This window comes from Uranotaenia lowii, chromosome 2 (genome assembly GCF_029784155.1).
Source record: "Uranotaenia lowii strain MFRU-FL chromosome 2, ASM2978415v1, whole genome shotgun sequence".
In the NCBI taxonomy this organism is placed as follows: Eukaryota; Metazoa; Arthropoda; class Insecta; order Diptera; family Culicidae; genus Uranotaenia; species Uranotaenia lowii.
Genome location: NC_073692.1, coordinates 257,490,007 through 257,512,941, shown reverse-complemented (window position 1 = coordinate 257,512,941; position 22,935 = coordinate 257,490,007). Strand labels below are relative to the sequence as shown.

Genomic DNA, 22,935 nt, shown 5'->3' with positions numbered 1-22,935 from the left:
CGGCAAAATGTCAATCTGGATAACATTTCGGCGTCATTCATAATCATGTGCTGTAAAAATGAGCTAGGAATCAAGTAGAAAAAAATCACATCAAGGCTTCATATCGTCACCCCTTGCATTGAAAATATGCTTGGTTGAGAAATACGCGCCAAAATATTCCCACTGAACAGTATGCTATGCCATGGTTACTATCCTCTAGCGACGTTTGCTCGCGACGCCTCGACCTTGGAAACGAAAAACAAACCGCCCAAAGGAAAAAAAATCTCGAGAAAATGGATGTCATGACTTTAATTTGTGTCGAAAAACTACAAATTTTGTATGGAAGCCCCCTCTCTCTCAAGTCGGAGCGGTTTGTAACTATTATAGAAACCATCCCCGGCCCCAAAAACTCTGAGATGCCAAGTTTCACGATGATCGGTTCAGTAGTTTCCGCGTCTATAGGGAACAGACAGACAGACAAACATTCATTTTTATATATATAGACAAAACTTACCATCAAAAAGGGATCCGGCAGATGAAGTTACAGCCGATGCGGAGGATTCTCCTGAAAATGAGGAAATAAAGATTATATAAGAACAACTTTTTATACAAACTTCAAAATTATCATCGATTTTTGCTATGTAGAAATAATATAAATATTCATTTTTTTTATGACAGTAAACATTTTAAATCATCCTAGAATCATAATTGAATGACAAGTGTTCCCAAAGTCAAAGTTCTGAATCAAAACCTCAAAAAAATTGTTAAGGCCCTAGTAATTCTAAAAAAAAACTACAACCGTCCTTAAATTTGTAACTTCACATCACAATCAAATATCAGATGAGTTCAAATATTCAAATATATTCTGAATGACGAAAGCTTAGTTACGATAATGATTAAGGATTGAAATTGAGTATTTAACATTTAGTGTCACATTTTATAGAAAAATCAAAAATTGGAAATTAGAAGCTTGACAAAATTGCAACATCAAAATTCATCTCTTTTTTCACATTAAAAAGCTTGATTCAATGATTGGTTTGTTGAAAAAACATGATTTCAATAACTTAAGAATATCAAAGCAAATAAGCAATTCAGGCTTAAAATCATTAGATGTTAGTTTTGTTCACTCGAGAAATTATGTGCAACACTTTAAGCGCAATTCAAAGAAAATTTATTTAATACCTAACTTTCTTTTCAAATATTTCAACCCAACCCAAGTAACACCGATAGTTTCATATTCATTAGACTCCACAAGCCCCTTATAAAACCAAAACTTAATCTAGTAGCCTGCTATAAAACTTTAGTGATTTTTGGGCAATATTTGTTGTAGGAAATAAAAATCTTCTAAAGATTTCTCGTTTGGTCCTTTTTTTCAATCTCAGTTAAAAAATCAAGATTCAAGCTACTTTATAGAAAATGCGCTTAAAAGTTTTCTAGCTGACCGATATTTTATTTATCCCATATGGTAAATGATCTCGAACGGAACTAGTCGAAATCTGATCTTGAGCGGAACCATTTACTTACAAAAAAAAAACACTTTTTCAAGATCTTTTCATACCAGCTTTGTCATTTTTGCTAAAATTTATGAAATGAAATACAGACCCCGTTCGTTTTTGGCAACACGCCCGTTAATTTTATGTATGTATGTATGTATGTATGTATCCACCTTGGGTTTGCGGCAGCGCCGCGGTTATGGCCAAGAAAATAACCCACGCGTCCATCTTGTTTACCACACAATACAGCTATAGCCGCCCAATGAGACTTTCAAAGGAGTAGAATCGTAAGCAGAGGCACTTACGGTATCCAGGGTTATAAGGGGGGAAAGTCTCGAGAAGCCATAACCACAATGTTGACTAATCAAGGTAGCATGCAAGCTATAATCCCGCCCCCAAGGCTTCCGAAAAAAGAGTGCGTCCTTATTTTACAAAAAGTAATCAAATACTATGTCTTTCTTAACCATGCCAAATTCCCTTGACATAAATTGAGAAATGTCCAGTATTCGAAACGGGTAACAAGCACATACTGCTACCTGCTCCTTTTGCAAAACGAGGATACCCTGATGCCCCAACCCTAGTTGTTTGAATATATTTTATATAATACAATATAATAAAAAAAAACAATGCAATACAATATAATATATCAAAATATAATATGTATAATACAATATAATATAACAAGATAATTTAGTATAATAAAACATATAAACAGAAAACAATATATTTTAAAATTATGCAATAAAATGTACAAAGGAATCTATTCAAACATATAAAATATGTCATGCTCCGCCTCTGAAAAATAAAATAAGTCACAGGTTAATTTATTGTTTTCATTTGATGTGTTACCGCTTCTTCATTTCTGAAAAGGAATTTTTATTTCGACTTTACAACTTTTGAAATGAAATAAATTAATGACATAATATCATGAATAAAAAGCTCAATCCTTAAGTATTATCCTGAACAAAACTAACCATATCGAAAACCAATGGCACCAAAACTTACAAGATAGAGAAAATAGGTTTTTTAAGGCGAATGACTCAATGTACGAGTAAATAAACTTTGAACACAAGCTGTTTATACGATTATTTATGATAATTGAAAACATATTAATTTAGTCAATTCGAGTAACGATGATTCCAATATTCTAATGAGTCACTCAATAATGATATTGCGAAATACTGCGATCTAAATTAATATATTTTGGATTTAATGACAGAGATTTTTATCAACAATATTGTTTCTGATTTCCTGGATCTAAAAACCATTCATGAATATAAAAAAATTGTTAACAAGAAAAAAATAGGTTATCAGTTTAATTATCAGGCAATTTAATAAATAAAAACTACTCACAAAATGGACACTACAATAATAATTTGATGAGGATATATAATATCAACTATGCATAGATAATATATAGTGCCAAGAAATTTGAGTTAATGATAATTAATATAATATATTTAATATACTGCTTTAATATAGTACACAATTTATTATCATGACGGTCATGAGCTGAAAATAAGTTAAAATGTAAGAATTGAAGAGAGCTTTAATCAAAAATATGATCCTGTGTTGAAGCCAATTATCTGAAATAAAATAGTGATTCTACTGATTTTTTTCTCGATTACCTTATTTAGTATTCTTATGTAAAAAATCATTGTTTCAACACCTACTTTTTAAAGAAAAAATTCCATAAGTCGTTTTCCAGTAAAATAACCTAGGCAGAGGTTTTGTATTATCCAATCCTCCACGTGCTGAAAAAAAACCGGATTGAAAAGGCAAAAGTGCAACTTACAAAACCTAACTGGATGTATATATATATATATGTATAAGAAATGTACCTACATGAACAACTAAAAGAATTTAACAACCAAAACTAACATAAATGGAAATGATATTACTTTTAAATATCAGAAAACGGGGTAGCTGGAAAAAAGTGTGACGAATTAAATTTTGTACAAGAACAAAAACAGTCAATACTAAATAAGTAAGACAAAAATGATCAGAAACGTTCGACAATCATGAAACATTTACGATCTGCCACCGGAGTTGAAACCACTTAGCGATAACAGCAGGAACTTAGGACAATATAAACGCTGGAATGAAAAAATTCTGAAGTCATGTCTGAAGCCTAGTTCACACTTAAACACGGTTGTTCTACTTTGGTTGCGAAACGATCTCAATACTCCCTATTTGAATTGGGTGGCATTGAAATTGTCTCAATTTTCCAAAAACAGCGATATCAGTCAACAAGATACGTTAAGCAACTGAAATCGAGTAAACAGTGTGGACCCTAGAGCTATCTAAGCTCTTTGTTCCTGTGAGGAGATACATCATACGTATTTCAAATGCGTAAAACGATACAAACGATAAAATAAATTCAAGTAGGAGAGAGAAAGAGATAACATAAAAAGTTAAAAAAAAGGAACGCTCTCACCAATCGTTTTTCCTCTCCAACTGGTTCACTCGTATTCGTACATGTTGAGTTATCCATTTCGGCAAACCCGCCAGAATACATTCCACCACTCACATTATCATTTACAAAAATGTGTGAGTCGCGAGCGCAGGACGTAAGATAGACACACTTCTGCTTTAATCTCTATCCACCAAGTAGCACACATACACTTACAGCCCACCAAACCGAAAGAGAAAAAAAACCACACCCGGTCAATAAAAGATTTCACCGCGTTGCTGCATCATTTTAAACGCCTTCTCACGCCTTGCCCAAAAAAGAAAATACAGGAGGAAAACTGGCTTGATTCACACTTATTTTCACCGAGCGGGTATCAGGCATTTGCAAATACCTAAGTTAATAGATTTACACCATTTCACGTCAATCTACCAACTCTGTCTCTATCGAAAATCTTCCGCATCCAGAAAGCAAATTGTTTGTCTGCACCGCATTCAATGCCACGATGTAGATGATTTTATCTTCTTTCAACCACTATTTCTAGTGACGGAGCACACACTCTGCAGCTTAATTCCATATTCATGATGTTGAATCACGAATTTCCTTCACATTTCAACAATTCTACCATAAAACAATAACGAATCTAACACTATATGCAATTAAAGACAGGAAACGCAAAACAACGCCCGGAGCCCGGAGAGAAAGAAAAACACGACCGTACGCGACGAGAGCACGATGAGATCTGACACGCCCGTTAATTTTATGTTGCCAAAAATGGAACGGTTTTTTTGTCACTTTTTTATTTTTGATTTTTATTTCAAATTAGTCAAAATTGATGTAAACCCTTACATTAGCATATTTTTTTTTTAATTTGACTCAATAATATTAGTTTTAAGCAGTAAAACATGGAAAAACTCTTGTTTTTACTGTTTAGAACAATCATAATTAAGCCGAATTGTAAAATTTCTTGCTAATATTACGTTTTACATTAATTTTGATTATTTTAAAATGAAAATAAAAAAGAGACAAAAAAAACCGTCTTTTTTGGATGTTGCCAAAACGAACGGTTTTTGCTCGGATGTTTCCAAAATCGAATGTTGCCTAAATCGAACGGGGTCTGTAATGTTATTAGAAGCTTTAAAAATATACGCATTTAACCTGCAATATGTGACCCTTGACCGTTATAAACTGATTCTTAATGATTAAAATTGTAAAATTGTAGAAAAACTCATATTCGGGGTTTTGTTAAAACTTTTTCATCAAAATATCAATTAATCGCTTAGTTTTTTAAAGTAAAATATGATCTTGAGTGGAACCATCTTTGATCTTGAGCGGAACTACTAGCTTCCAAAATAAACCGCGAGGTGCGTTGCCTTATGCCTTATGTCTCTCACGCGGTTTTTACCCCTGAATGTATGCAGCACCTTTGTATATTTCTTATTATATCAAATTTGGGGAAAGACAAGATGTTAAATTAAGTTCGATCGACTTTAATTAGTGTCACAGCGTACCAGAAGAGGCACACAAAAAGATTAATTTTTTGGGGTATAAGGAATGTTTTTTGATTCTTTCTTTCAGAGGGAAGACAGGAAGGAGAAGAAATACATATTTTTTGCATAATTCGAGAACTTAAGAAGCCAATAAAGTAAATTCATTATTTCAGAATAAGAATCAATCTTCATTGCCATTACTATTCGAGCTTTAAGAAGCAGCTTTTATTAGAGAGGTTGTTCTTGGTGTTGAAATCCCAATTGAAAACGATATACTAATAAAACAAATTCATATTATTTTAAACACAAATTCCTTCCAAATTCCTTATTTTTGAACTTTAGAATCTTTAAAGATGAAATTTAATTGAAGTTTTCACAGTTACACAAAGATGAGGAATGAGAGCTTTTAAAGATGTTTACAGTACAAAATGGTTCCGCTCAAGATCATATTTTAGTTTCGCTCAAGATCAGAATTCTTTCTTCAGTGAAACAGCTCTAGAGTTTCTAGGATTTACTCTAAAATATTCTACAAATCATCATTAGAAAGCAGAAACCAAGATCTATCTGCTGAACTTAAAAAAATTGTTCGGTTATAACCCCTATCCATATCGCTTGATCAACTGTTCCAGGTTGCGTCGAATGGAGCCATTCAGTTCCGCTCAAGATCATTTACCCTACTAGCTGATTTATTCGGCTTTGCTCGGTTTGAATACATATCAAAAGTTGCCCATTTTTGGGATTTACAGTACTTTTTAAGACAATTTTTAAATGCATGCTATTTTTCTCATGAGAACTTGACAAACAACGAAAGATTACAAGTATTTGATGTTATTTGTACAGTTGTTTGATTGATTGAAATTTTAACTGAAATGTAGTTTCTGAATCTAGAAAATACTATAACGATTTCATGCATTCCTTCCATTTCTGGGAAAGTTTCACGTGAACATTACACAAAATCTTGAAATTATGATTTTTATCCCTAGGAGAGAAACAGATGAAATGTATAACAAAAAAGACTTTGCAAAAATTTTCCGTTAGTTTGAATCTATTTAAAAAATGTTAGGAAATTGTTAATTTCTGGAAGCGTGCGGTGTCTCAAACAACCTCTATTCGATTCTTTGAAAAAAATCGCATAAGATACGTTCCATTTTGTTCAAAATTTTCAAGTCCGAACATGCTTTTTCTGAAAAATTTGAAAAATTTTAGGGAAGTGAGGGCCAAACATAACTTCTGTTTCCAATGCGTGCGGTGACTCAAATAGACTTCGTTGGATTTTTTGGCAAAAAAAATCACACATTTTAAGTTCCATTTGGTTCAAAATTTTTAAGTCCGAACATGCTTTTTCTGAACTATTTGAAAAATGTTGGTAAATTAACACATAAGATACATCCCATTTTGTTGAAAATTTTCAAGTCCGAACATGCTTTTTTCTGAAATAATTGAAAAATGTAGGGGAAGTGAGGGTTAAACATCCATAATTCCATTTTCCGAAGCATGCAGTAACTCAAACAGCTTTCATTGGATTTCTCGAAGAAAAAAAAATCACACAAGATACGTCTCATTTAGTTCAAAATTTTCAAGTCCAAACATGCGTTTTCTTGACTGTTTGAAAAATGTAAGGGAATTGAGGGCCATAACTCCATTTTCGAAGCGTGCGGTGGCTCAAACAGCCTTCATTGGATTCCTTGGAATAAATCACACAAGATTCGGATCATTTGATTCAAAATTTTCAAGTCCAAACATGAACTAGAACTCCGTTCGTCACTCGTGCAGCGTCTGAAACCACGTCTTATCGATTCTCCGGACATTTTCACTAAAGGAAAGTAGGGGACAACTGTACAAGAGAGTAAGATGGCCTATGCCAATCTTTCTGAAAAATGATGTTTTTCTTCATTTTTATTGTGGCAAACAAAGTTTTTCATCATTTATTTAAATATTTTAAATAACTTATCACAAATTTTAACTAAAATCAATCATAGCAAAATTGGGGCAGAATGCCTACAAGACCACGTGTTTTACGTTCAAATTAGGAAGGCTGTTAAATTTTGGGAAAATCTGAATGTCAAAACAAAATGCCATTTTTTTTATTTGCTGACTCCCAAATTACGATAACAATGCTTAATTCTAACACCATTATTCGTCTCGAAAAAGTTAGGGGAGAATGAGGATACTTGATCCCTGGGGATACTTGATTCCTTAGCTATATGTCTTACAAAGATCAAATGTTCTAGAAAAATGTGCCAAAATGAGCAAAACAACAATGCTTGTAGTTTAAAAAATTTTAACAAAATAATTGTTTGAGTAATTGAACTTTGTTTGAAAAATTTCACAAAATGTAACTTGAAGATCTTTTTTCATCACTTTAAAATGTTCCTTACATGGGAAAATTATGAAAAAAATATGTGTTCCAATGTATCAATCGTTCGAGCGTAAAATGAACTTCATCATGCCATATTTTCAAAGCAATGGAAAACTCTCAACTTTTTTCAGAAAAAGTTTTCTAAAATGTTGATTATGGGTACAATTGATCCCCTAGAGTTGGGTACAATTGATCCCCCTTCCAAACGGCGTATTCTTCTTCTGAATTGATCGTTATGATTGCTGATTACGAAATTACTAATATTTATCCAAAAACTAATATTTATCAAACAATTGTCTGAAGAAAAGAGCAAAAATAATTAATTTTCTCTTAATCATAAAAAATAGCGCCTTTAAGTATGCAATGTGATTAGCGTTGAGACAAAGTTATAAAATTTTCTTCTTATGTCTGCTATAAATTGTGAAATGTGAACAAACATGACCAAAATAGTCAATTAACATTCTATCTTGGGGTTTTGTTTGATTTTTATACAAGGATTAGGGCTTCCTGAATAAAAGATCAAGTCTCCTTCAATAGGGGATCAAGTCTCCCCTAACTTCAGAAAAATCGCAATTTTTTTACTCTCACGAAAATGCTTCTAGTTCATTAACGGGTTCAAGTATCATTCTAAATTTTGGAGCATAGAAACTTGAAGTTACAAGCTGTCAGAAAATGTCAAAGACGGCGAGTTGCTAAATTTTTCCAAAAAGATATGGTGAAAATAAGAAAAGGGGATCAAGTATCCCCACTCTCCCCTAACCCCCAACATGTTTGCCGCGATATCAGCCAAGAAATTAAATGTCGTTGCCTACCTGAAGGCGTTTTATCTATAAGGATATAGAAAAGTGTATTTTGAAAAGCGAAAATTTCGATAAGTTTAGCAATAATAAATGGTTTTTTGCCAAAGTATGGTTGGTTTACAAAAATACAATGAACATGTATCTAAACATTTGATGTTTCAATTATTAAAGATTTCGTATTGATTTCGTATAATCATTGTTCTTTTCTCACCACCCTTTCCATATGGTGCGTTTTGTCCACTTGTTTTGGCGTTCTACCCCGTGGTTTGTTTTCCGGCTGATTAAGTATTTTTTACAAAAATATAATAAAAATCATGTTTTTATTATATTTTTTCTTTATGATAATACGTAAATCTGATCCCTGAATCATCGTAAACTTTCAATTTGGTTCTTAGATGATTGATATCGCTGTAAATAGCGATTATGCTTAACTGGTGCGTCTTGTACAGTTTTCCTCTATTTTTTCATGGATTTTTTTTTCGTGAAAAAGGGAAAATATTTAATTTCTTCGCGGTTTATACACTTTTTTTGAGTTGGTTATCTTTCCGAACCATGTTTTTCAAGCTCATCAGAAATAGTCAGCAAAGTGCAAATGAATCAAACAATCGGTTAAGATTTTCTAAACCAATAATGCTTGCCTTGATTAGTATAGCAACTGAATAAACTGATGTAGAATTTTTATTGGTTTTTCGTCCACCATATCGCATGATATAACTGCGAAAGTCTATCTGTTCTCCCACTAAATTGCATTAAATTTGTTTTTGCTTTAGGAAAGTTTTACACGTTCCGAATTTAACATGAGATATCTTGTATTTCGGATTTCGCCTATTGTTGAATTTTGAATAATACAAAAATCAATCTGAGAAAATTATAAATATCAGATTTGTAGAATGTCACGATTGAAATTCTTGCGTGTGTTTTGCAAACAGTAGGAAATTACTGAACCGCATTTACTCTCTGGAGCCACCATACCTTTAGTCATCAAATTTGTGACGAACCAACGTGGGTCAATTACTACGCCGAAGTTTTTGGTTCTTATTACCTCATTTTGACCTATTTTTAAACAGGAAACTGACTCGCCTGACCACTCTCTTAGGAAAAAAATGTAAGGGATCGAATTCCGACATTTTTTTTTAAATTCTCCGGGGCAAAACTGATTCGTTTCCTCCTGTTTTTATAACAAACTTGGAAGAGTTTAATTATTAATAAAATGCTTGTCGTCCTGTGCTTTGTCCTTTATGTTTTGGAGATAATTATAAGCTATCTTTTTAAAACACTAGTCTGAATCGAATTCAGTAAAATCATTTTTAAAACCAACTATTCACATCAAACGAAAAGAATGGTAAATTTTTACCTTCCTTTTTTAAATCATACCTTCTTAGAGTAGAAAATCCAATTCAATAATATTTTGTTTTATGCAGTGAGCGAAATAAGAATAGCACCACTATGTGTTTTGCTTGTTAAAATATGAATGATTGTAAATTACGAAAATTTTCTTCCACAGTTTGTTCTGAATTGCTTAACGGATAAATCAAGCATAAGTCTACTTTTTTTGGACGTAGCAATTGGCGTTGAGGACCAAAAATGTGAAAAAGGGGTGCGAAATAAAAATAGCACCACTTGAGTTTTTCAACTAAAACAAGATTATTTTTTAAAAATTTACTGTGTAAAAGTGAATAATTATGCTTCTACAAATTATTTGAATAGATAACTGCATTTTAAGAGTTTTCCAGAATTCCAAAGGTTTTCAAAGGTATTTAAATGCGGTTTTAAGAGATGCTCCTCTAGCGTTAAGGAATTTGATATTTGAGCTATAAAACTTTATCAAACTTAGAATGACGTGAAATGATGAAACAGACATTCGGGATGAATTTTGATTAAGAAAAAAAGGTTGGAAATCAAAAACTTTGATTTTGTTTTTAACTATCATTTTCTCTGTTTGTTAGCTTTTAAAAGATTATGTGTTCAAGTTATTTTTGCAGTTATTTGCAATAACAATCCATTTCACAAAAATACATGAAAACGCAAAAAAAAATTTCAGCAAAGATTGTATGTATCGATTGATTAATGGGTGTGAAAATTATAATAACGCTTTTTATCGTATACTGGGGCATCATGCAACACTTTTCAACTGCAGTGGCTTCTCTAAACATAATTTTCACAGATAATCATATCGCTTATATATCAAAAGTTTTAAGGTTGATGGGAAATAAAATTGACGTAGTCAGAAAAATTATTGGTTTCACCAGTTTTTTTTTAATTTACAAAAACATGCGATTTTCACCCTGCTAAGAAAAGGGGGGTAAGTTGTTAGAAACTTCGTTTTTATCGAAAAATCAATTGAAAACGTTTGAAAATTTATAGTTTTTGATAATTTGTGATCTCATAACGCATAATGCACCAGCTGCAGTAGTTTTTGGTTTTATTGGAATTAAATGTAACATTTTTTATGGCAAAAATGTTAAAAAAAACATAAGGGTGCTGCATACATTTAGGGGTAAAAAATACTACAAAAAATTCTGGAATCTGAAATCATAAAAATTAATGTGGAAACGATTTTGAAAAGGTGAATCTTTGATTTGCATTTTTATGTAATTTAGCCCAGACTGGTTATTAAATTGAAAAAAATAATAATTAAAAAAAAATGATGATTTTATGAAAAATATTTTTACACTTACAGTGTTGTTATAAGAAAATTAATGCAATAAAAAGTTTATAGGTGATATCATTAAGCCAATCTGTCATACCGGGTATAGTTTTTTTATGAATGATAAATTAATTCCATTATATTAAAATAAAAATTGAATGTGTTGTGGTATACAAACTCTGCATCTAACCCTGCAGTTACATGATGCCCCGTTTGACGGTACTTGTGTAATAGAGATTCATTGATTTAAATTTTTTTGGTTAAATTAAGTCTCAAAAAAATTTATTAGAACACTTGATAAACAAAGCGAACGAAATGGAAAAGGTAGGTTTCAGGTACCTATCGGTTTTGGTATAGTGACTTTAGAGACAGACTGAGAAATTATAACTCAAGAAGTAAATGTTGAATGTTTGAAAAAATACAAACTAAGTCACTACTGCCATTTTTTAGTTCTTTGCTAAAGGATAGACATATTTTTCAGCCTGTCTTTTTTTTCAAATTTTCAGTGTGTCATTCATGCATAAGTAAGGATCTACAAAGAAACAATTTTTAAACGTAATTTTAATTTTAAATCGAACGGGTTGGTTCTCAAGATTATATAATCCCCATCAATATGAAAGCGTAGAGTACACTTACAACTCGATTGAATTAATGAGAATAAGATTTTTTTACAACACGCATGTCGATGGGCAAAATTACTTGTTTACCGGCACGCAATTCAAAGGCTCATATGTTCATTACAACTCCAAGAGTTCATCGAAAAACCGGTGTATATTGGAAAATTCAAAAATAGCGATTCGCCGCTAGAAAAAAAAGTTCAGCTTTCTGACTTACCATTGATGACATGCAACGAAACGGTGATCGGTGGACTGTTCGATGGGCTGCAGGAGTAATTCCCGGAATCTTTTTTCCTTGTCGATTCGATGATCAATGAGCCAATCTGCAAAATTGAACAGAGAAAAAGGTGAAACTTCGATGAAACACGGATATTGCTGAAAAATCTTTTCATCTCCCCATATGGGTTGGTGTGTTGTAGAGGTTTTACTGTTGAGCTGAGCATGAACGAACAAAAAAAAAAATGGATGAAACAGTGACAGTAAAATTCGACCTTTTTTTAAAGTAAAATCATAAATCGCCCACTCGACAGACGTTCGGTGAAATACATGCATGGCATACATACATTCGTATATACCAACGAACAGTACATACTTGCATAAAAGCTCCCAAACGTAGATGCTCTTGCGAAAAATACTTGTGCCCCTGACTGAAGTGGAGAAAAAGTGAACATAAATTGCTCTCGACTTGCAAGTGCCAGCGTTTTTTTTCTGTTGGGATGCTGAGAATGATTCAAACTATTGACTTTTGATATTTGATTTTATTTTACGACGCCAAGAGCGATGGCTTTAACTACCTACTTGAGTCGAAATAATTCGACGAAATTAATTGAGACTTTCTTTGAAGTCACCCTCAAATCGATAACAATAACGCCTGAATGTATGCAGGAATAATTAATTAAGATCAAACATGATGGCGAGAGATTGATCTTCATGGCCGTTATAAAACTGTCAGCACATCATCAGCATCATCAATAAATGGTTGGGTGTATAGATAATAATTTTATCGACACATGGATTACATCATTGAGTTGATACAGCACAAAGTTAAGGGAGGAGGAGGTAAATACTAAGAAGGAATTATGCAATTTTGATTTTGCCGTGTTGACATTGCCAATGCAGATGTAGAAAACTTTTTGTTGTGTACAAACGAAGTTTTCAAGAATACTTTAATATTCACTAGATAATTTGTAATATCTTATTTCCGGGATGCAATAAAAAAGTCCTGATTTGTTTCGGACCAGTACATATTTTTCCCAAAAGCTAAAAAACTCAAAGTACAATCAAAATAGTTCACATTGTTTTTCGTTTAAAGTCGAAATGATTTGAGCTATATCATAAAAATAAGTTTTGAAAAATTTTGGAAGTCATAAAAAAATGATTTGTTTTTCTTTGATATTCATATTGATTAGTTTTTCTCGTTTTCACCCGAGTGTAGAATTGAATATGGGCCCAAAGAGGCATAAGTGCATTTAAACTATTTTTATTTTGTTATTCCTTCAGACTTTTTTTTATTTCTTCCAGACATTTCTAGACTTTTGAGTTACACCATGATTTTTTTTGACAAAACAGTCAAAATAAATTTCGGAAATGATTCGAATAAGTAATTGCAAAGTGAGGAATGCCACAGTTGGCATCTTTTGATATACCTACATGGTGTTTCGATAGAACACGCTCTTTGTTTTAAACTCAAAATTAAGTAGTTTTGGTTCAAAACAGCACTTCGGTGGCCGCCCTCAACTTTGAATTTGACTGGGCAATAGCAAAACTATGTTCTGATAGGCATACTCAATACTAAGTGCGGCAGCCGAACTCGAATTTATCCTTTTTTTTCGAGGGTAGCTTATTTTCAGGGAATTAAAGGATGATTAAAATTTGTTGTACCCGGATGTTGCTGTTCCGGTACATTGCATTGTAATTACAGAGCGGTGGAAAGTTTTGACACTCCCGGTCGAAGAAAACTTCCGGATGTTACTTCCCACGGGAAGTAAACAACATCCGGAAGTTTCCGGACATTCCAAGCCGCTCACCATATGATGACAATGACGGACAGAATTTTACGCTGACACGGTGAACATGCATTTCTTTATGAAATTCCTTCATAGTCTTCCGGTAATTGTTCCGGAACGATAAAATTTTGCGACATGTTCGTTGGTTGCTGTTCCGGTTCGGACTGAACTCGCTAAGTGTTTTCAGTCCAACAAAGAGAGTTCAATTTTTAGTTCATAAGGTCGAACTCAGCTTTGATCCCTCGCCGAAGGAAAAAAAGGGATCAATTTTGAGTTCGCAGTTCGAACTCCGTTTTGATCCATCGCAAGGAGGAAAAAGGGTACTTAACTTTAAGTTCATAGAATCGAACTATGTTTTGAACCACGGTCGTACTTAATTTTGAGTTAAAAAAAAGAGCGTGCAGCAGTTGATTGGCGGAACTCGATGTGTACGCTCGTGTTGGTCGATTTCATCATGTCCACCGTGGTGAAATTGGCTAACGTGCCGTTGTACTGAAGCGGAGGTTGCGGGTTCAAGTCCTGCTGTCGGTGAATCGTTGTATCTTTTTCGTAAAATTCATGATATTTACGGCTTATGTTATTTCTTTCGTTGATATCTCATGTTTCTCTAATACTTTCCATAACCTTCGAAAATTTGATTATTTTCAGGTACAAAGATGTACCAAGACGAATTCACAACATTAGTATTGATGCAATATCTTTTTTGTCAAAACTCCAATCGTGATGGGGTTTTGGAGCGAACAACTAGCTAGAAAATTTATCATTAATTTAGAAGCTTGTGAAGAAAAAGTTATTATAGGAAAACCAATATTTTAACTTATTGCAAGTAAAATATCTCAAAATCCGATATAGACTGAACGCTCAATTCAACCTTTTTCTGTGGTCAAAACTTGCTAAAACTTGGCATGTGACCTTCTGGTAAGCCAATGACCAATTTCAGCCAAATGCGCTAAAGATGTATCATGTTTCATTCTTCCTATACTTAGATAAGAAACTTAACTTTAAACTATATTACTTCAATATTAATCACTAGTGAAGAATGGGGATACCTGATTCCCTTTTCTTATTTTCATCATACCTTTTTTGAAAATTTGGCAATTCGCCTTCTTTTGCACTTTCTGACAGCGTGTAACTTCAAGCTTATATGCTCCAAAAGTTAAAACGGTACATGGACTTGTAGATGAATTAGAAGCATTTTCGTGAGACTAAAAAAATTGTGATATTTTTTTAGTTACAGGAGACTTGGCCCTTTACTGAAGGAGATTTGATCCTTTAGTCAGGGTGCCCTGATCCTAGGCAAAAATCGAGTAAAATCCGAAAAAAAGTCCGTTGACCATATTTCGACATATTTGCTTTTATTTAACAGTTTGTAAGTATCAGATAAAAATAATTCTGAAAATGTTTGTCTACTATCCTAAAATCATTGCCTATTTTAAGGCGCATTTTTTAAGTTTTTAGATGAAAACAGTATTTTTAGTCTTTTTCAACAGAAAACTACTGAATAAACATTATTTATTGGACAGATATTAGTAATATTATGATAACCAATGATCACGATCCATTCAGAAGAAAAATATATCTGTTTGGATTCTAGGGATTAATTACCTATAACCTACATTTTGAAAGCTATGACATACATTTTGGAAAACTCCTTCTTAAAAAAAATTGAAAGTTTACTATTGCTTTAAAAATATGGCATAATGAAGTTCATTTATACTCTAACGATTGACATATTGAAATAAATATCTGGTAAGCTTAGGTTAGAATAATTCCAGATCATGGCCGTAGGAACGGGGGGGGTTTTGGGGGTTAAACCCCCCCCATGAGGGTCCAAAAAAGCAAGCGAGGTATTCTACTCTACACTCAAAATTTGTAATTCATAATCAAATTATGATAATAGAGCAAAAATATTCAAGAGTAACTATCTGAACTAAAAACTAATACAAAAACCTCAAAAACCCATTTCAAGTTCAAAATTCTGCTACAATTTTTCAAAATTTTCTCACTTGTTCATAGAATATGGTTGTCAGATTTTTTTTCAGCACGGATCCGGGCTGTTTTATATAAAAACCTGACAAAATCAGGGTATTTGATTTAAAAATTGTCGACCAATTCAAGGCAAAACCGGGCAAATTTGATTAAAACCTAGGAATTGCTCATCAAAAATCTAGAAAAAATAACTTGAAAAACCTTTCATAATATTTTTTGAAACTTGCTGCATAAATTTCGGACGCATGCATATTAAAAAATTACATCACAATTTGTTTTTTTAGGTTTGATTTAAGAATGAGAATGAGAACAAACGCGGGTAAAATCCGGGCTTTTCCAATGAAATCTGGGCAACCAGGTCGGACCGGACTTTTCCCAAATTTTATATTAAATATCCGGGCCAACCCGGTTAAAACCGGGCAATTTCGCTACCTTATCATAGAAATTAAGGTCTGAATATTGAATTTTAAATTAAATCCATTTTGGAGATTCTGGTTCCATATTCCCATAACCAAAATTGTATTTCTACATATTTTCGTATTTCTGATTTTATATCAAGTTAAGGATTCTTGATTTTCAGTTCGAATAATTATAAGAAATTAGGAATGAAAAGCTGATATGAAATCTTTGTTCGAATTCGGTATTGCATTTCATATCAAATTTGAAACATGTATTTCGAAAATCAAATGCATTTTCAATATTTTGATAATAGTTTTCCGAATATGGAAAAAGAAGAAATTTGTTTTATATTCAAATTCGAAATTCTTTAACTTTATTGTAACATAAAATTTAAACATTTGAAGCATCTACGTGGCGAGCCAAAATTGAAAACCAGATTTTGATTCATCATTCGAAATTTACATTTTAAATCAGATTCACAAAACAGATAAAAAATAAACAATTGAAATAATGAATTAAGATTAAACCAGCACTACAGAATTTTAATAAAAGATTCATGAATGGAGTCTCTAAGATTTGGTTCATGAAGTTCTGATCTGGAATTAGGATCAGAAAACGTATTTTTTGTACATTTCAGAAATCGTATTGAAATTCGGAAATAGATTCAAAGTTCAATTTTTGAACTCAGGTTTAGAATTCAGATTGAAAATTCAGAAAAAGATTCAGCTTGTGAATAAATTTTTCAATCAACATAAAATTGTTAAGAAATTCAAGAAAACATAAACTCAAAAATTTGTTTGTCAATTCAATTTCCAGATTTCAAAGTTTTTTATCAGAATAAGTTTGTGTACACAATTCAGCTGAAAATCACAGATAAAAATTAGAATTTGAGTTAATTTTCTAAGTTTTGATTCATGCAAAATATTCCAAATTATTTAAAAAAAGAATCATCCACAGGATTTTTAGTATGGAATTGGTTCTTTATGAAAAATATTTCCTGTTTAAGAAACATGTACCTGATCTTCACCTAAAAAATCTGCACAAATTTTTAAATTTTTTCGGTGTATCGGATAACATTATTAATACTACAGCTTTTTTAAAGCCAAATTTCAAACTAAAATCATAAATTTAGTTCAAGTTTGCATCAAGCAAATTTGATTTGAAAATTTTTTATCTCTTACTGATTTTTTTTGGAAAATTTTATTAATTTTCATTAATGGTTTGAATCTTGGAATTTGCAAAAGAGTTTAAAAGATTGAGCTTGTTTTATTTGAGTATAGAATAAGTTTTTTTTAAGAAATTGAAGGCGACCCTAAAAAGAACATATTTTATGATCAAATCAAATAACTTTGATCTACCAGACTTTTGAACAAATTCAAAAAATTTTATCATCTATAAAAGCAAATTTCATATTTTGTTCCTAGAGGTTTCGTTAAAAAAAAATTAGACTCACCCTTAAGGCTAAGAACCACTTTTCTAAAGTGACTTTTTTTGAGGTTTTTTTTAAGACACTTCGTGTTAAGAGAAGACACAGTTACTTAAGTTACTTTAAAATGAGTAATCATATAGTTACAACCATAATTTGTTTTAATGTTTTTTTATTCGTGTGCTGATAGACAAAAAATCATAGGTAAAAATTTGTCACCAAAACCCCCCCCCCATGAGTCGGTTCTTCCTACGGCCCTGTTCCAGATTGTATGGTTTCAAACTTGTTTATAAACATAAAAATGCAATGTCTGTGTGATCAGATTTCGCATTCTTTATTCAGTGTTTTGTTCTTGATCATCATTGAAAAAAAAACCTGATTTGAATCTTGGTTTTGGATTTGCATATTCGAAACTCATCATTTCGGAAAGAGAATAGAATAAAAAAACTTTCCAGAATTGGATCCTAAAAAAGTTTCATAATGGTGATCCAGAATTGGAAAATCTAAAACAGTTTCTTCATTCGCAATATCCATTTAGATTTACAAATTGAATTTCAAATAAATACCTTACTTAAGGAGGATTCATATTAGAAGCCGAAAATTCAGAAGTGAAATCAGGGAATTCTCGTTAAGGGTATGGTACAAATTTCGCTTTTAAATTCATAATTAAAAGAAATTATTATCTGGAATTTAGATTCCGGTCATCGGACTACTTATTGTTTCTACAACCCACTGGACACGTGAACCGCTATTACAATTGATGTGCTAGCATCTTTGATTGTGGAATCTCAAAAGAGGTTTAAAAAAATAGATTAAGGCAACTATTATTATAATAAGTCTGTGCGAAATATTTGTATTCGAGGACAATAAATTAATAAATTAAAAATCGTTTACATATTCGGAATTCAGATTCAAAAGGCAGGATTCAAATCCGGAATTGAAATTAAAAATTCAGATTCAGAATCAGCTCGAAGTTAAGTTTAATAATCAAGATACAAATATCAATTTGAGAGTTTCATTAGGGATTCAAATTGCAGGGGATCGCAGCTTCACAGTTTTAATTCTGGAATCAAAGTTGATTATCAATGGTCAATCAATGATGATTATCATGATTATCAAACAAAGTCGGCTTGGAAAATAAACCAGAAGAAACCACAAATATAAAATAAAATTTGGACTAATTTTAAAAAGAATCTTTCTTTGAAAAATCTTGATTTCAATTTTTTTTAATTCACAGGATTCCGATTATGCAATATATCATTAATGATGGAAAAACTTGTACCCAAGGTTGCCGAAAAAATTCTGTGTTTTTGACAAAAAAAGGTTCTCGAATTCTGTGATTTGAATCTAAAATTCTGTGACGGTTTTCTTTTACGCTATTTCTATGAAGTTCATAAGGAAATCATGTGAAACATCAACATATTGGAAAGTACTTACTTTTTTAATAGAAATAAATCATTTTACATTAACTTGTTTCCAAATTTTCATGAATAAGAATCGAAAATAAAAACTCGAAAGTATGATGAAACTTTATAATTTTGAAAATCTGTTACAATTTTAAGAATCCTGTAATCTGTGACACAGATTCTGTGACGAAATTTTGCTCAAAATTCTGTGTTAATACAGATTTTTCTGCAATTTCGGCAACCTTGCTTGTACCTCATCTTCAAGCAAAAAATAAGCTGTGAATTCATTTTGTTAGTTTGTTGTTTAACGTTATTTATATTGCAAGTTATTAAGACACAAAGTTACAAAATGATATCTGAATTTTTACCAAGGTTGCAAGCGTAGAAAAGAAAACTGATTTAAACTGCGAACTTAATCTCTCAATTTAATTTCTGAATATTTTGTGGTTGAAAAAAATTAGCTTATTCTTCGCTTATTGAAGTATTTTCAAAAAGTTTCTTTTAAATGAAACCTTGAAAATCCATTTTTTAACTACATAATCAAATTTTGCAACTTATCAGCCTTCATTTCGAAAGTTGGGATTGAAATAAATACCTAACTTTTAATGTAAAATAACTCAAAGTTTAAAATCACATACAGTGAACGAACCAGGAATAGTGTTTTGTGTTTTCTGTTTTGAATAGAAAATCAACTACAACTTGTTTTAAATTGTTCATCAAACATAAGTTTACTTTTTATGGACGAAGCAATTGGCGCTGAGGACCAAAAATATGGAAGAAGGTGCTCAATAAGAATAGTAACACTTGTGTTTTTCTACAAAAAAATCTAGATTAACTCTTAAAATTGACTACGTATAGGTTAATAATAATATCTACTTCTACAAAGTATTTGAATAGATCCCTGCATTTTTAGACTTTTCCAGCATTCCAAAGGTTTTAAAGGGAGATGCTCCCCTAGTACTAAGGAATTTGATATTTTAGCTGTAATACTTTACCAAACTGCTTACTTTCTTTATTGTTATAACGTGTAATGATGAAACAAACATTCTAGGCTGATTTTGAATTAGACACACAGATTGGAATTCAAAAACTTAGAATTTTATTTCAATAAAACACACTTTTTCCAGTTTCAAATCATAGATGGCCGAACTTTATTACAGTTAACACCAAACGAAGTCTCAATATGGATTTTAGTTTTCCAACACAGTTTTGATGAAGCTAACGTTTCAGGAAGCATTTCCAAATCTGCAAAAAATCACCAGCACAAGGATATTCCGCCAAAGTTCCTGCTCATCTGAACTTCCGATACCAGTAATACTCAATCATACCAGTAATACTGCTATTTAGACCTGCTGGACCAGACATCAAGCAACATCGGAAAGTACAACATTATTCTGATTATTGGTCCAATCTCCAATTCACTTTTTAATGAGACCTTGATGAAAAAAAATCAAAATTTTCTATTTAGTGATCTAGAATTACCAAGGCGTTCACACCAAGTACTTACATATTTCTAAATCAAAATCATCCAGCACACCTTAATCCCGGAAAGTTGAAAATGGGGCTCAATTCCGTTTAATAGCAAGAAAGTTCTTCCATATATGATTTAAAACTGGAGACATAATGTTTGATTGTTCAAAACCATTAGTATTTAAATGAGCTATTTCCGATTTTTGGCATTAAAGGACTAAAGTAGGCTCTAGATCAGGGGTCGGGGAGCTTTTTGAATCATTACCCCAAAACATTTTTATTTAAGTTGATATTACCCCATGACGAAGAGCAAAAAAAACGTATCCGTAAACACTAAGCGAGCTCTCAAAGCCTTTTTTTTTAATGTCTCAGGGGGAAATATTCACTTCTGCATATACCGCTTAATCCTTTACTTTCGAAATAAAACCAACAAATTCATAAAATTGCAAAATGAAAATATACACTTTTCACTTACAAAATATTTACTGTTACCCCCAAGAATTTCACTTTTACCCCATTTGGGGTAATTTACCCCGGTTCCCCGACCGCTGCTCTAGATCCAAAGTAGGAGCACTCACCCTATGAATTACGCAAGAAAAAAAATTTATAGGAAAAATTTTGTCACCAAACTTGCCTTCTCCAGCCAACCGAAGTTTACCGGGTCAGCTAGTTTTATTACAAAAATAGACCATACGTTCTTAAAAGTTCATTATAAAAGATTTACGACTCATCGGCAGCTTTACACATAACGAACGAGAACAAACTATTGATAGTCCTGAAAAGTGCAAAATTGTTGGATAAACTGCAGAATTGAGACGAAATGTACACACTTTCTTAAGAGGAAGAATTACCAAGCTGGTTAAAATTCTCTATAAATAAACAAAATAGAATAGAATAGAATTATAAAAGATTGTTATTACCTATTGCAAGAATTGCAAGAATCCTAATGAAAAGTCGACCATTTTTGCCCCTGAATGTATACAGCACCATTAACACTTTGTTTACGGAAATCCGTCAATCTTTCAAATCCTTTTCTTCTAGTCCTAGACAATCACTAGCCTTAATAGGGAAAAATGTTCAGATTCAGCAAGGAAAATTATTGTTCTACCTCGACACATGGCTATGACTCAAATATTTTTTTTTTATTGAAAATGATTGAAAAATTGAACTTAAAGAAAAAAAAAATAATTGAAATTTTCTATAAGCTGTAATTTGGTTTTTGTTTTTAATTCCTCATGAAGCTAATCAATCAATTTCAGACGCAATTATAATTGTAATATTTAATCATCCAGAAGTGATACAATGTACATAAACAGGATTCCGAAAGTTAAACGATGTAAGGACTTCGCTCAAAATACACAGTCCTGTCTGATTTCCACCAATCATGAATCAGTCTAGCGCCCTTGTAATGGGACCAGAAATATGGATAAGGTGCATTCATGTTTTCACTACATACTGCACAGCACAATTTTCCCTATACTTTCTCTCTTTTGGCAAGAAAAAAAAAGTGAATAAAATAAAACGCCATGGGTGGAATTGTCGACATTGAATTGAAAGCCATTGAATTTGAATATTTTTGCTACAGTAAATCATGCTGCCGAATTCTGTGACTCATGGAATGAAGTAAAGATAAATATTTGAGCAGATCGCCTTTTTTTAAATATCATGTCATTAACTTCTTTGTATGGAGATTGGTTTTCTTTTTGTCATTCGCAATTACACTTCCAATCAAACATTTTTTTTATTATAAACGCCAGAGATTGAAAGCTCTTTCATTCCAAAATATCCGAAAGAGTGTTCTGAGTGCATGGATTTTCTTTTCCAAAAAGGAACCGAATTTAACTGCAATGGCACAAGATTGGCACAGATTTATCTTCTTCAAACTTCTTCCCAACTGAGATTGGGTTTCTTTTCTGCCTTGCAAGGCTGCAGAATGTTTCTTTCCCGGTGCATAAATTTTCATTTATTTTTTCCCCCAGAGAGCTCTCGGTGAGTGGCACTCTGCACACAAAATGTGTAAGCAGCAGAATCGTAAATAAGCTTCGCGAGATGTTTTTTCTTCTTCTGAGGATGCGACTTTATCGAAATTGGGAGATAAGTCATTCATATTACGGTAGATACCTATAGATGGCCAAAAACCTTTTCTATTTTATTGTAAGCGATTTTATGAATGAGCTCTGAACAAGCTTCGGTCAGGGATCGTTAATCTTGGTTGATTATTATTGAGCGGTTAACCGATTCTCGCTTCCATGTTAATAGGACTTCGAAAGGAAAACTGACTGTTCGGTTTATGGCACAAGAATAAGAAAATAATCTCAGATATAAGATTCAAATGCCTTTCAGGTATCTTAAACGTGTCAAAGTTTTGGGTTTTTTTTTCAGATTTTCACCCGATGCCCGATGTTTCTCTTCTTCTTTTGTTTAAGAGTAAATGGAAGTTTTTT

The 22,935-nt window shown here is 32.1% G+C and overlaps 1 protein-coding gene across 2 annotated transcripts in view; it reads right to left on the bottom strand.

The window, feature by feature from the left end:
* LOC129748113 (zwei Ig domain protein zig-8-like) overlaps positions 1-22,935 on the bottom strand; it is an 870,358-nt gene that overhangs the window by 16,259 nt on the left and 831,164 nt on the right. For both annotated transcript variants that reach the window (XM_055742607.1, XM_055742608.1), the window contains exons 8-9: positions 12,013-12,118; positions 494-544 (exon numbers count right to left, since the gene is read on the bottom strand). In XM_055742607.1, coding sequence (XP_055598582.1) covers positions 494-544; positions 12,013-12,118 — 157 coding nt within the window. The remainder of the gene's footprint in view (positions 1-493; positions 545-12,012; positions 12,119-22,935) is intronic.